At 43.1% G+C, this 15,823-nt stretch overlaps 3 protein-coding genes across 3 annotated transcripts; 2 read left to right on the top strand and 1 right to left on the bottom strand.

Moving 5' to 3' along the window:
• Window positions 1–3,288: 3,288 nt before the first annotated feature.
• DFJ58DRAFT_723371 (uncharacterized protein) lies at window positions 3,289–3,796 on the top strand (the record flags this gene model as incomplete). The annotated part of the gene is made up of 2 exons (XM_041384998.1): window positions 3,289–3,393; window positions 3,458–3,796. The coding sequence occupies 2 exons, from the start codon at window positions 3,289–3,291 to the stop codon at window positions 3,794–3,796; spliced, it is 444 nt and encodes a 147-aa protein (XP_041248413.1).
• Window positions 3,797–6,260: 2,464 nt separating this feature from the next.
• DFJ58DRAFT_837792 (uncharacterized protein) lies at window positions 6,261–7,018 on the top strand (the record flags this gene model as incomplete). The annotated part of the gene is made up of 2 exons (XM_041392413.1): window positions 6,261–6,271; window positions 6,322–7,018. 2 exons carry the CDS (start codon window positions 6,261–6,263, stop codon window positions 7,016–7,018), a joined length of 708 nt encoding a protein of 235 aa, XP_041248412.1.
• A 2,288-nt stretch (window positions 7,019–9,306) lies between these two features.
• DFJ58DRAFT_723369 (uncharacterized protein) lies at window positions 9,307–9,742 on the bottom strand (the record flags this gene model as incomplete). The annotated part of the gene is made up of 3 exons (XM_041384997.1): window positions 9,307–9,348; window positions 9,421–9,601; window positions 9,651–9,742. The coding sequence occupies 3 exons, from the start codon at window positions 9,740–9,742 to the stop codon at window positions 9,307–9,309; spliced, it is 315 nt and encodes a 104-aa protein (XP_041248411.1).
• Window positions 9,743–15,823: the final 6,081 nt, after the last annotated feature.

The raw sequence follows: 15,823 nt of genomic DNA, 5'->3' as shown, positions 1-15,823 counted from the left end.
ATGATCAATAAGCAAAGGTGCGAGGCTATGTACAAAGTATAAGCAAAGTATAAGCAAAGTGTATTGGTAAGTCGGATGGATCACCGATCATGAATCGGAAATGAAGCATAAGTTAAACAGATCAGTAAGCATAGTGGAAGTAAGGATAACTAGATTACTGGTGTCTAGGAATACTGAAAGGAGATAAACGATAGTTAGAGTTATATGGACAGGAAATGAAATAAGAATCAGATTGAATCTGAGATCCGGATCTTCAGATCTGTACCTGGATATGTGGTATATGACACATCCCCAATTGAGGAGTCTGAGCTTGCTTGCCTGCTCAAGATCCATGATATTTTCATTGGAGAGGCTGCACCTCTCATTTGGAATTGATGGTTCAGTCTGGATAAGGTTGAGCTCCCCAGATAAATGATGAAGAGTAAGACTATTAATATCTATATACTGATGTTCATGTAGGAATTGCAAAGTTTGACAAGTAATGTGTCGCTCACGCAGCACACTCAACTCCAGTCCTGTCTGACTTGCTGTTATTCCCCAATCCTTCTAGCACAGCATATCATTTCCCTAACTCTCAACCTCACCACAGTAGTGAAATTGAATCAGTTTCATAACCTCATGATAGCAGTGAAGTTTCGTTGTTTCTGCTACTCAATACTACTGGAGCATCAACTTCATGGAGCTTATCTTCCAGCACTGAAGATACTGATAATCTCACTTTTTATCACCTGGAATTCATGTCTACTCCAATATCACAGCAGCGCAATCTCGCAGCATCTTCAAGAAGTGATATTTCTGGAGAATATATTCTAGACAGTGCTGTGACAGCAAGGCATTCGACACCACACATTACTAATAATGAGGATACTTGTCCTCCTCCTCCTCCTCCTCCTCCTCCTCTGTTGACACTGCAAATTACTGAGAAGAATGATAGTCTGGATATTTGTCCTCCTCTTCTTATGCCACCTCCATTCATCTTGGCACATCAGCCCAACCGTCACCAACAAGCCACCACTGTGCTTGACTCTACATATCATCAGTGTTAAGACCGTACTCAAGCAGTATCGGATCCGAAGGGCTTCGGCCTCAGCTCATGCGCTGTGCCCCTTTCCCGAGTCTTGCCCCTTATTTCAGAGTACTAGAGTATCACGTATATTGAGACAGATAAGTCTCGTAACGGATCTGTTATGGCTTCCGGATATCGAACGTATAGAGTAACGGCTAATCCGGATCCAATCCGAACTAGAAACTAACGGGCGAGGACTGTCCGAAGACAGAGACAGATATATAGACTATAGATCAATCCTAAGTCTCGGAGTAGACAAGAGTATCATACTCAAGTCCAGATGGATAACGGAGGGACTCAGAGTCCAGACAGAATGAGTGCAATCTAAGATGATATTCGAACTGATCTACTACAGCGCATGTACAAGGGTTTATATACTACGGATAACTAACGGAATGATCAATAAGCAAGGACGCGAGGCTATGTACGAAGTATAAGCAAAGTATGTGTACAGCATATTGGTAAGTCGGATGGATAACGAATCATAACCGGGAATGAAGTCTAAGCTAAAGCGGATCAGTAAGTGTAGCGGATCAGTAAGCATAACGGAAGTAAAGAATAACCGGTATACTGGTGCACAGGAATGCCGAAAGGAGATGAACAATAGTTAGAGTTATATGAACAGGACATGAAACAAGGATCAGATCGGATCTGTGGACCGGACGATGGATATGTCCATCGGATCTGGATTGGATCTGAGATCCAGATCTTCGGATCTGTACCCAGGAATATGGTATATGACACTCCAGACTGTTGGTGTTCTATTCCTTACGCACTTCTTCATCCGCACGGTCAGTGTTTCAGTGATTCAAGTTGAATTTCTGATTCCTCACTTCCACCGCATCTGACCCTTTCCCTCCCTTCTTTATGTCATCCCTCATGTGTTCCAAGACTTCCTTCAACTGTTTCGTGATGTCATCATCACTTGTTTTCTTTAGATGTTCTTCACGCAGCTGATGATAAACCTCCCAGGCCTTTAGTTGGACATATTGGATCACAGCTTCCCTCCAGTCAACATTTTCTATCCATGATCCTACAAAGTTGGGACGGAGAACTGCTGCTCCTCATGTTGGATATTCTACCCAGACGGTATCTTGCTCGAGTGGCTCGAGTGTTGCAGCCTGTTTTGAATCTGGTATACCCATGGCATGCAGAAATTTATGTCTAACAGCAGCCTGAAGAATAGTGAGTGCGTATACTACTTGACATGCTACTAGTATTACTCACATTGAAAACATTGTCAGCATCGGAAAGTGGTGTGGAACCCCGCATAGAGATATCCGAGACATTACAGAGGAGATGCTGGGTTGTCCTCTATTATCTTCTGAGGCTGGTATTGAGTCTTGTCATTCATGCTGCCTTCGCTGCCAATCATTGTGAAGAATTGGGTCTATCAATGCATCCAAGTCATATTCCTCCTCAGGCTCATCAGCATCTGTAGCATCTCCTATCTCACAATTGCCTCCCAGTCTCCCCATCGCTCTTGATCTTCAGTTGCAGCTGCAAGCTCATGGTGTTGCACTTGCCTGGTAAGCCCTTTGGACTCTGCTACACTCATCTCATGCTCAAATGCACGTGGTGGTGCTTTTGCAGGTTGAAACAGATCAAGAAATGGTGATTCCCATGGCACATGCAACCCTGTGGCCCCCACTTGACGTGCTCGTCTCGTTGCAGTTGTGTTTGATGCACTATCTGGCTGTCGCTTCCTCACACCAGATATGCCTTGTTTGGTAAACAAATGTAAACAGACAAGCCACAATCCAAAGGTAAGGAATAACTCGACCTAGGGACGACCTAGGGAGGTCAGGAAGTCATGTAAATAGTCAGAGAAATGTGAGGACTGATACCGTAAGTATATAGAGATAAAACACATAGGAAAGCATACTGTAGAGGTGAATAATCATATAACTAACAGTGTTGTGCTCTGGAACAAGCGTCTCTTGCCAACTAACTCTGACGTGAAATATTTCCTTTGCAGGTTCCACCTATTATCTTCATAAGGTTGCTAACTCCACTCAATTCTGGTCAGGCTATTTTGTCGTTTCCACAGTGAATTAGGATCTGGTTCGAATGTCGCCTGTACAGCAAGTGCTTGGCACCTTTCAATTCTGCTTACCTAATATATGTATGAGGCATATGCCGAATGTTCGTTCCTCCATACAAATTCACCAATTATCCATAGTCAGTAACGCACTGCATTTGGAATGACATTCCAATCCACTATGTGCTTTTCTACATCAAAGCGTGACACAGATTCCGTGTTTACCCCTCAAAAAGTGAGCAAGCGAATGCACCTTTGTTTGAATTCGGATAAAGGAACATCAAATGTATGTTCCCATTTGTCTTGAATATATATCTAAGATACTAACTAACTGCACTATGCACATGAAGGAGAACAAATGCAACTGCCAACCCTCCTCAAAGAATCAATGCAATATGAGGGAGCATGCTTATGAGCTTCTAGAGACCTTGGAACAAATCGAGTATCACATCAATTATTTGGAGGCTGATCGGGTGCGAGATACAGAGGAACTTGAGGACACATGCATGACACATTTTCAAGAGATTGAAGAGTTGGGGATTAAGCATGACAAGGAGCTTCAAAGGTATCACGAGCGCATTAACGCATTGGAAGATGAGATGCGACATCAGCAGGAGATGCTAAATGTCCTCAACAACAATGTCGAGCAGCTCCAGGAGGAAAACAGATCATCAAAAGATGGATATTGATGGTTTCATTAGTCAGGGGCGTTGTGGTGAAAGAAATAGTAGTCAGCTAGATATACCAACTAACTTACTAAATCCTAATGGGTGTGAGTGCAATATGTCGACCCAAGGGGACTGCTATTGAAGCACTTCCTTCTAATAGTGCAAGGGAAGAGAAAGGAAGGAGCTAAGATCTAAGACCTGAGATGTTCTGACCAACTGAAGGTCCAAGTCCAAGAATGTCCGATGTGACGTGGGATACCGACAGTGTACCTGATGCAAGATACCAATGAGGATCACCGATGCAAGATGCTGATGATAAACACCAACACGAGTAGAGGAGTCCGATGCCGATGGGAGTGGCAGGTAAGGCTAGGCCGAGGTAAAGAGAGTCTAGGTAAAACTAGGTATGGGTTGCCGAGTCTAGACTTGTGGTAGCGGTCCAAGTCTATACAAGGCCTGGGTATGAAAACCTTAGAGAGCGCGGGAATTGCACAGGCGAGAGCAAGTAGCGAAACACAGGGTATTCGGGTCAATATGTAATAAGGTTTGTGAGTGCTGCAGCCATGGGAATACATGTAATAATGCCTGCTGTTCATTCAGTAATGGTAAATTAAGCTTAAAATGCACCAATGGAGATAGGTGGGCATGGGAGGATTCGGTACCAATGGGACAGAATGGTCGGCCGAGGTGCACGATGACTGAAACGACAAGCAAGGGACAAGTACAGACAACCCTGGCTTCTGCGAGCGGCCAAGGTAACAGGTCCGTATCGGCCAAGCCAGATATAGTCTGGTGCAACAAGGGAGAGTCGAGTGAGTCGAGGCTTTGCAAGGGAGTGATGCATGGAGATGATGTGGACTTCTAGGAAGCTTGACCTCTATAGCAAAAAGGGGTTCTGTGAGGCTAGCCCGAGTTTGAATACCACAGTGTTCAAGATGGTATGGAACGCTGAAGGATGCTAGCCTTGATGAGATATTCAATCGTCAAAATGTTTGACAATTCTAACTTGTAATCTTTGCTTTACAACATTTACAAGGACTCCCCTTCGGTTGTATCTACAGCAATAAGATATTATGGTTCCAGTAGCAACATCAGGACATACTATATAAACGTCTCTGCAAATAGTCTCTTCGCGTGCTCACATTCAACAGCACTGTGCATGGAGGTTGATTTGGTTATGAGCGTGGGCTATACGCACTTGAATACGTGCCCTGTTAGAGCTGTGAATCTGGAAATTGCACCTTCAATAACGAACTTACTGAGGCCTGCAAGCAACATGATAAGTCAAGGCATGTTGCTGTGTGCTTTCGACACGTCAAAGCAGATGTACAGCTTTCTTACACTTTGCACTCCTGATGATGCACAGGCATTATGGGCACCACTTGACAAAGCATAAGTACTACATTTAGAAAAAAGTTTGATGTAATGTCCTTACAGCGCTCTCAGCCTTTTGCCAGCCGATGACTCGTTGTTGTTAGGGTTCAGTTGCACTGCTGTCCACCGGCGGTTTCAAGAGCTGGTGTTATCCGTCACTGTTTGACAGGGTGTTGAAGACATATTTCAACAGTCTACATAACACCCGTTGGTGTTAGCACTTGTTTGTTTTGTTTCAAACATAAAAGTAACAACAGTACTTGCCAGAGGTCCCGGTCACCTTGATTTTAAACAAAAAGTAAAAGCTTGCAGGTGGGCGGGGTACCCCCAATCCTGATAGTACTTTTGGCATAGTGCTTAAGTACTAGTAATGGACTTGGCGAATTTTCAAAAAGCTCACCTTGTTTCAAGTCTACCATAAACAGATGTCGAACGGTTGGATTTTCAGGCTGGATAGTGATTGGTATGTGAAGAGAATATCTGGGGGTCCGAAAAGGTGTGTTGGCGAAGGTGGAAAAGTGTCTGTTCGAGCGAGAAAAAATTGCGACACATCGGACTTACATATGCTTATAGGGTAGGTACATTCACAGTTGTGTTATACATATTGTGTCCTTTGGATTTGTGCGTTCGACAGATAAATGCGACTGTCACATGACACTGACTGATAATCATTTCAACCTTCAAAGTGTGTTACTACATAGAGTCGAGTACAACATCCATCCAATCAACATATTGCATGTTGCATCATTGTGGACAACGGAGGTTCATGTTACCATTGCGGGCGTTCATAATTGAACACCCACTGGTGCTTATCAATAACTTACAATCATTGTTAAGACCGCTACCACACAACACCAACTTCACATTATGTACATCAATTTACCATTCTGCATGTTGCCCAACTGTAGATGACAAAGTAAGTGGTATCACATGAGACGTGCCTAATTGACCCGCCACTCCTACTTTAGCAATATCTAATCAATCCACTTGGAACAACTGCCATCAACAAATTCTGTTGAATCCAAAATCAACTGCCATTAATCATCACTCAATATTAACCAGGTATCATGGCGAGTGCAGGAAGAAGGATTAATGGTCCCATGAGACAAACATGTATTCTAGGTAAGTATTGTATCATATTCTGTTTATGTTCGCTTGGGTCCTCACTACAGCCATCTGCTATCTGAAGCAGTAAATGTGGAAATGCCCTTTTCATCTACCCTTGAGGCCATCATCAGCAATGAGTATGGCTCATCTTTGGATGTACTGGACATCGATGACGAATGTGATCCTATCGCACAGGCGGTCAACATACGCATCAGACATTGCATGCAAATCTCATTGAATGGCCTTCATGAGATTCTTGTGGAGGCGTTAGACATGTTTTCTAATCCCGACGGCTCTGGTGATGGGAACCTCACTAATAACGATGACATTGGTGAATTACACCAGAAAGCCATACAGCAACAGCAGAAGAACAGATGTGACATTTTGAATAAAGCGCTCTATGAAGCACAGTGGACCTCTAGGACCGTCTGGCGTATCATTCGCCTAGCTCATGCACTCCGGATCGAGGCACACACAGTAATCGAGGAGTGCGATGCATGGGGTGACAACGATTCTAAAGGGGAGAGAAAGGTGTATGTCTGCCAACAGATTAATCACATTGCAGACAGGGCAAGTAACATCATGGTGCATATTGCCACCATTCTCAAGGCTCATCATCCTGCGTTACAACCAAAGGCAGAGGACAAATGGGCAAAAGATAGAGTGGTGCAGAGAGAGTCATCTGTTATGGCAGTTATCAATTTGTGTCAGAAGACACTTCAGGCAGTAGAGGAGGTTTTAACGGATTCATTGGACTGGTGATATAAGTAGAATGTTGTAGTGTACATCATGCACAATTTGCTGATAGACTATGGTAGTTCACCATTGCGTTTCATTACAGCCAACATTGCAAATACTGGACATTCCAGATTTCATGCACTTCATGATTGAAAATGTAGAAGTCTCTTCAATACATCTTACATGCTGCAAATGTTGATTGTAGACGATGATTTGGATGTGACAGCAATGTTTCTTCCAGGTTGATATTTGAATGTAATAACAGCATAGGTGCAGGACTGATGCATTCTATACCATAACTGACACCAGTAGTCTATTTACATTGACATGTACTTTTCCTGTGCACCAGTTATTCTACAGCTCAAGTTACAACATTGGGTAGATGTAAGGACCGAAAAGCAATGGCGCACGTATGTCACAGCAAGAGCGAGACTGAATTGCTCTGCATCTCCCACTGCGAACAATGGCACGACAGAAAGAGGTATATGATAGACTGCAAATGATAAATGTCGGCTAAGCAACATGTACTTACAAGTATTAGCTCGGTGGTTTATCCAGAGATAGGTATGTTCAATTAGGCTTGTATCCTGATCGTATGGGGTTAGTTAGAGCAAAAAAAAATCTCCTGTAGAATTCCCAGTGGACATGCAGGGACCATCACTGATTGTTGGATGCACCACATCATGTAACTACCCCAAAGAAAGAAATACAAGTTCTACTGTCTTCTCTTTATTTGAGATATTGTGACAGATATGCCTACAATTGTGAAACTTAAGCGGATCTTGTAAATATATGAAGTGTGTATGTAGGTTTATTTCGTCATGCTGGATTTTGGATCAGCAAAATTAACACATGTGGTGTACATCCAAGTACTTACATATATAATTCTAGGTGAGTGGGAGCACAATCTGCCTTATTTCTTCTTTCCTTTTAACACTCACATCGTTATGCCCAGCGATGCCTATGGTACAGAACCAACTCATATTGCTATAATCCTGGAGGAATTATGTTGTTGGATCCTTGGACTTCACCACCTATTTGCTGTTGGGGGAATGAGGTTTGCGTGGTCTGTACCAATCTCAAATACACAAGGTACATCAATACAGTTACATGTCACCGACTTCAATCCATCTGCTGTTGCGTGTGGAATCGGATGGGTTATCTATGATCCTGTAATGACCAGCGCTTTCATTGATGATCCTGTAACTACCTTTCTTTCCATATGTGGAGGTTGTAAGCAGTCAAGTCTATTTACTCGGCTTCATATCATGCATCATGCTAGATGAGGAGCGACTGTTGCTGTTCACTTCCAATGTGAGTATTTGTCAATCAATATGTGTTATGAGCCAATGCATTGAATGTCACATGCAGGAAACTGATATGGTGGACCTTCAGGTGATGGACATGTAGTCATTCTGCAGTGGGGTCAGAGATGGACATTTATGACTGTTTGATTCTGTTGTGTAGTACTGCATGTGTATCATGAGCGATGGACCAGTCTGAGGTAACCTTTCATTCTGTGTCAACAACTTTGTTGAATTCCAAATCACTCCCAACAATGTCATGGACACATCAGAGCTCAAGCCATCGAAGCTCTGTATGAAAGATAATAGGCATGTGGATGTTCAGGCCCAGTCAACCAAGCTGCAAAATATATCATTGCAATGTCCAGGAGAAGGAAGCTTTCAGTTTCATGTTTGAACTTTAAAGGGCTCGCCTTTACCTTGTACTTGAATTCAGTTTCTGTGAACGGTGGAGAAAGATGTGTAGTACCTGCACTGGTTATTGGCAGAGATCTTCATCGCTCTCGAGGTCTGCGATACTATGATCTTCGTGAGTGGAAGTTGGCCTTTTTCAGGGGGACTTTAGCTGGGCAGGTGCCGTCAGAGCCGTTAAATGTTATTGCTATATCAATGATAGAAGAACGGGGATGTAGGTCGATGAAATTATAAGTGACAATACATACACGGGGCCAGGCTCCTTCCTACCAAAGGTGCAAAATTATTGTTTTGAAGTCCTCTGGAACTGTAAGATGTGTGAGCTGGCCTGCTTCTGTTGTTGTATAAATGCGTCCAACCTACCGAGGTGCAGATTAGCATCAGTTAGTGAATGTGAAATGATGAACATTCAAGTGATCACATGCATCTCGATATCATCAACCTGCTTCAATGATCCATTACAGGACATGAGGGCTGACAAACTGTAAGATCGATCTCATTGTGAACAACATGTTCATTCAACGTCTTGAAACCTATACGTCAAACGTAAATTATCATAGCATTTTTGACCATGTATCCTAAGGTACATCAGAGCTACCAGAACTCTGAATGCGCCAAGGCATCATCCACCTCCTTCTGTGACTCGATACACAAGGTGAGGATTGACCAAGTATCCAACTGTATCTTTACAGCTCTCCCCACACATACCTCCGTATCATTGCTATGGAGTACCGCTGGATTGATGCTCTCCAGGATTACTTCACTTGTCGCAATAATTTCGTCAAGAATTCCCGACACTTTCATCATCAGGGTGTCGATATACTCCCCATCAGCGTCGGTATCCTCCCATTTCGTGCATTCATCCATCACCTTCGTGGCCCCCAAGCTTCTGCGCTTTAGTTAGCTTGATCATCCTCTGCATGGCACTATAGTTCCACTTCATGACGGCCTCACGCTCCACGTCTTGCTCGTGAATGTCGTCGTCAACATTCTTGTCAAGATCAATCACGATCTGAAAGATTTCATGCATGCCAGATGACACACTATACAAGTGCATTCTGACGTCGAATTCGACGCGATAGGCAGTGGATTGTTCTTTAATGACTGCTGTAGTTAGTTGAAGTCAGTAGTGAGTACAGGCATGAATATGTGAGCTGAACATCAGACAGTACATACCTTGCAGTTATAATGGTCCTGCAGGTCTTCCAACAGTGGATGGCATAATTAATGATAAGGTCGAGTGCAAACTAAGGTTTGGTGTATGTGGTGAAGATATAGTTTGTCGAAAATGTGATGTGATGAGAGGCTCTACTTCATTGATCGGTGACTAAACATACAAGTGTCAGACAAGTAATGTACTTTAAAGGACTACCCAGCGACAGATAGATATCAGTGAGCGTGATATACAGATTGTGTACAATAGTAAAATGTACAGATATTGTCCACAATAGGGCAACGTGCCAAGTGGGAGATGGATGTGGATGAGTAAGTAATGAGTGGTCAATGGTTGATTTCGATGCCACCACACTCATTCAAACATGTGGATTGAACGTCCGACATAGAAAAACCCAGTCAACCATCCTTATCACCGGTCACTCACTCTTTTGTGTCAATTTGAATATGCCAAAGTACAGAGGTTCTATTGTGCATTTCTTGGTTGTCTCACTTTTCCGAACGTTCACATTAGAGTACATTCCACCATTTGTTCTAAGCATTTTACTATACATGCAATTTGATATCACTTCAACAAATCAAATGTTGATTTTCTATGAGACACAGGATTAAGATCATAGACAAAAGTCTTTTGGCAAGTTTTAAGCCTGCACAACCAAGAGGCCTGGTCAATTCTGAAATGTTGTTGTCAATGTTGACTTGACCTTACGACCGTTCTCTCGTAAAGTACTTACATGGACCTTAAACATGTTGCTGGCATACTTCCGCCGTAATATAGTAATTGCAAGTCGAACAAATCAAAGCTTCAAGTCCTTGTGTGACTTACATTGTGCAAATTTGACAAGGGATGAACTACATGAATGGATATCATAATGTCTACAGTATATCTATCTCAAAAAATGGACTCGCCATCCAGCAACCAGCAGCGTATTTTGGTTTGACTTACATGGCTGTGCAAAATGGAAACAGACCATTGCCGCAGGAGTTCACAGCTGGACAGCAACCTCGTCGACTGTAGTCCCAGGAACTATACCACATTCACCAAGACAATTATTGATGTAATGCAAAATCAATGCCTCCTGTTGCATAATCAAACTGTTCACTGGAATGAGTCTAGATATAGTCAAAGACGACATGGGTCCGTCATGCAGAGAACCAGCACGCCATTCCACCGGAGACCAAAGAACCTTTGCTCAGAAGTCATTGGTCAAGCTTTCACCAATTCACCCAACAGAAACATATGGTCACAATGCAGGTAATCCTGACACTGACCATGGCCACAATAATATGAATACCGATGGCGGGGGTCCCATTGAGGCTGCACATAACTTAACACCAACTGAAGAACCACAGAAAGATGTCCATAAAGACCCACCTGTTATGCCACAGAAGAAATATAAGTCTTTGAAACAAGCCTTCCTTGGAGTCAATAGTGAGCTGTAGGAAAATCCTATGACAAATGTCAAATATGTTAATCAGAAGGTAGGAAATGAATGTCAAACATCGTGATAACTCATTGGACTCACAGTAGTGGTCTTTATATTGCGTCAAAGGGATTTGCAGGACAACAGTCATTCTGAACAGGTGTGGAGGGGCTTCTCACTCATCTTGAACTTTGAGTCGATGACTGGATGTGGTGGGGGCGATCCTGATATTGACGAGCTCAATGATCATATTGAGAATGCATGGATGTCATTGGGACACTATCAGGTGCTATCTTGAACATGTGGTATATGGAATGATGGTTTGACCTGTCTCATAAGCGGTGAGTTCCCTCACCAAAAATGAGAACAGAATCATACTCTTAGCATTTACAGCCTTTGTGAACACCCAGAGCTTGTCCTAGAGGAAGAATTCCGTTCTGGGATGCTTTCAGATGCCATCAAATACATAGTGTCGAGAGTACAGTAGGAGATTGTAGTGGTGATGGACTTGGGTCAGACGATAATGGAACAAAGATACTCAAGAAACCTAGAGTCATGGCTTCCAAACCTACGATTCTGAACAACAACAAACCTATTTCGCAGAATGGAGTTCTTGCGCTGTATCGGAAGCACCAGATTTCCCACAGCAACATCTGCAGTGAAGTCATCACTTTTTCGCATTAAATGCTGTGTATTTGAAGGCTACAGCAAGTGCTGACAGCGGATGCCTGAACTTACCCAAACACAGGGATGATATCAACATAATTGACATACCTTTATCAGGAAGGAGGCAAGATCCGCCTCAAAGACAACCACGTTGATACCGCCAAAAGTGATATCCCAACCGCACAGTGACATCTGATACTAATCCAAGCCAACCTCGTTCTATCGCAGTAAATCCCCATTTGTGACCAAGGATGGCTTGATTATTTATCTACGATGAGTGAGTAAGCAGAAAAAAACACTATACACTTAGATAACTTACATCGGGGATTTTTCTTGGCATATAAATTAGACAAGAACAACGCACAGACCACATACAGCACTTGATCCATCCTACAATCTCTGAATGGTATCAGTGTACCTAGGTTGTATCCAGAAGGTAATCTAGCTCGCAAATTGCGACGTTATTGATGTTAATCAGACATGCTATCGTTATGATAGGTCACCTTGATCGTGTTGTCTTAGATGCTGCCATCTGATAAACCATCACCACAATCTCGAGTTGGAGAGTAATAGTGGGAGAAAACGTTAGGGCAGCCAGATTCTAACTATGAAGGGCCGCACTGGACCAAAAATTCGAACACATGGAAACAATTTTGCAAAACAAACAAATCAGTTGTCAAATTTCTGATTTCAAAGTCCCTTGTTTGAATTTGGCTGCATTGGGAAATGGATGACTGTAAACAGAGTTGCTGAATGTGTACACCGACTCGGGCTGTTGTCAGTGAGCATGGATGAACCTAAAGTCCTAGAGCAAATTCAGCTACCTTTGGAGAGTGCTGAGCGGCCTGGGAGGTGATCGTTTGATCATTTAGTACCAGTACTGGGAGAAAGCTGTATGCAGAACCCAGCACTTAGTAGAAGGAAAAACATGATGCACTTAGTCAGCAAAGTTTTAATGCAAATTCAATTAATTTTGTTGTTTTTTGGTTTGCTTTTGGTTCTTCGCATTTCACTTTTCTGTTAGAAGAACTTGAAACTTGGCATCTTTCTCACAGGTTTGGTGAAAATCAATGTTCGTATTTTTGTCCAGCGCAGCCTTTCATATCTAACACTTTGAAATAAATGTCATTTGCTACATATGTTCAGATACTGTTTACATCGTCTTTTCATACCCTAACCAGTTGCTCACTTCCGCAGCTAATGAAACTCCAATTGTTATTGTTGTGGCGTGAGAATGTCACGTGATGTGAGGTTCATATACTGCCAATGATGGTGGCCACTTTCCTATTCCTTGTTCCACTCCTACCATGCATGAAACCCTTGGACTGTGGGAGATGGTTTCTCGCCTCTATGGGTGTTCACTTTCGATGATAGTGGCCATCTTCCTGTCCATGGGCCATGCTGGTAGCATCTTTCATTCTACTTGGTTGACTGGTGGTTTCTCGCCTCTATGGGCATTCACTGTCGATGATAGTGGCCATCTTCCTCTTCCTCGTCCCACTTTTACAATACATACAAGCCTTGGATGACTGGTGGTTTCTTTTTTTTGGAAAAGTGAGTCTATTATGTAACAACCGACACTGTCTAGCCTTACATAAACACTTATAGCGATACCTAGGTATCGTGCTGGTGGTTTCTTGCCTGTATGTGCATTGTGAAATCTCATATGGACTCATGACTATATTGTGTGTGATGCTCCATACACTGCAGAGAAAGGCAGGTTATGTATGGGGTGGATGTGGCAAATGGCCACTGAGAGAAAGGAGTGAGACATGTCTTGAAAGCCTGGGACACGTCGTTATCATTTCAGTATGGTTATTTAATACACACTTGTCATATGCCGAAGTACACCACTGCAAAGGCAGACATATGACAGAGGGCTCGCAAGGTGGGATCATATGGTGCCACAGTGATCAATGTGTTATAAGTAATTATGATGGTGGTCAGATGTTGAGGATGTGGACAGGAGAGGGTGGCGTGCGGAATCTAGAGGTGAAATAAAACCAATCGACACGTAGTACAACACTCACCCTCATTGCAAATGACATCTGATGTTGTACTAATTGGATGAGCGGAGCTTATATTAGAGGCCGCATCTATATCTCTATGTATAGGATATTAGTACAGCTATGGTAGGAAAAAGAAATCAGAACTTATGAGGACTCACCACCTCCACAACCAGTGTCGCAGCAGTGGAAGAGGATGGTGATGGTGCCGCAATTGAGGCCAATGTATGAAACGCAGATGCTCGCATCCTCCTCCATCAATAGCACACATGGACATTTGACACAGACATCTATGCTGTGAAAGAGAAACAGAAATGAGATGTTTGCACAACAAAGTCCATACAAAGTATGCAGACGACATATTACTCACCAATTTGCATTAAAGACCACAAGAGTTACAATTCAATTCGTCCACTAACCCTATGGGCATTTACCATCAATGATGGTGGCCACCTTCCTCTTCCTTGTTCCACTCTTAGCATCCATGCAGCCCTTGGACTATGTTGGGTGGCTTCTCGTCTGTATGGGCATTCACCATCAATGATGGTGGCCATCTCCCTCCATTGTGCCATTCCCACATCTCTCTTTAAGTGCTATTTTCTTATTTCCTTGTCAATGTGGGATAACATGCACTACAGTAATTTATATGACTATTGTCACTCACCCAACTGTGAGAAAGTATGGAGCTTACATTGGTGCACTACTACTAGGCACCAAAAGCTAGCCACATCAATGATCATGACAAGCCCCTCTACCAAACCATACAAGATCTCTGTAACCAATGGGTTTGCCATAAGAAGCCTGGATGTCCTAGCGTGATGCGTCCAATCCACGATTTAATCCCTGGGAAGGGATCCTCTATGGGATTCAACTCAGGTGAGTATGGCGGGAGAAATATGATTTGCTCACCTATGGGAATAATGCCCAAATCGCTCTGCAAGCCCACGGATTCGAGAATTATCCATGACAAGAACACCATGTTTGCCAGGATATGCCTCGCACTGAGGATGCTAAATTGAAGGAATGAGAAAACCATCCTGTAGTATGAGTGTAGAATCTCACGACTCAATGTTCTAGAACGTGTGAGTAACCCTTCAGATGCAAGGATCACTCTATAACATGACCTGCAATGATTCCATCAATGGACAAGGCTGCAACGGCTGTCAGCCGCCGTCCTAGCACCAATACACCTCTTGCGCTCACAGATTGGCTTTCCTTTGCACCGCCATATCTCCGGAATCAGGCACGTTAATCTACCAATGTCTCCCCAATCGTACAGCATTTATTGCACATGTATTCAGCTATCCACCATGTGCAGTCAGCACAGAGATCTTTGTTTCATTCTTTGTCAATCTTATTAAGTTCTTAGATTCCTACACTGCAGAGCTTGCAGTGGATGGGGTATGGTGGACAAGACAGCGGGTTCCCAGTAGGAGTACAACATCATCGTCAAGGAACCAGTCTGGGTGGTGATGGACCAGCTCTATGAGGTACTGAACATCTTGAAGATTTGGGTTTCTCAGATGGACAATGAATGGACTTCACCTGCTCTTTCTGTGCCTTAATGAGGTCTATCATGCTCTGCACGATATTGCAGTGCGGCTCCATGATGGCCTCACTAGTCATGTCTTCTTCATCACCATCGTAGTAGATATTGAGGGATTTGTCGAGACTGATAACAGTTTCAAATTACATCACTGCATCAACCAGCTACATTTGGAGCTGCGAGTAACAAATGAATTAAATCATTCATATCACGTAGTCACGCATATGAGGCATGGAAAGGAGACAACAACCAAACAGATCAGTGACATCCATATGACTGCAGTTTGATGGAAAAAC

This window comes from Suillus subalutaceus, assembly GCF_016647625.1.
Source record: "Suillus subalutaceus strain FC151 chromosome Unknown DFJ58scaffold_13, whole genome shotgun sequence".
Lineage (NCBI taxonomy): Eukaryota > Fungi > Basidiomycota > Agaricomycetes > Boletales > Suillaceae > Suillus > Suillus subalutaceus.
The sequence above is the reverse complement of the archived record's forward strand: the minus strand, read 5'-3'. Positions and strand labels throughout refer to the sequence as shown.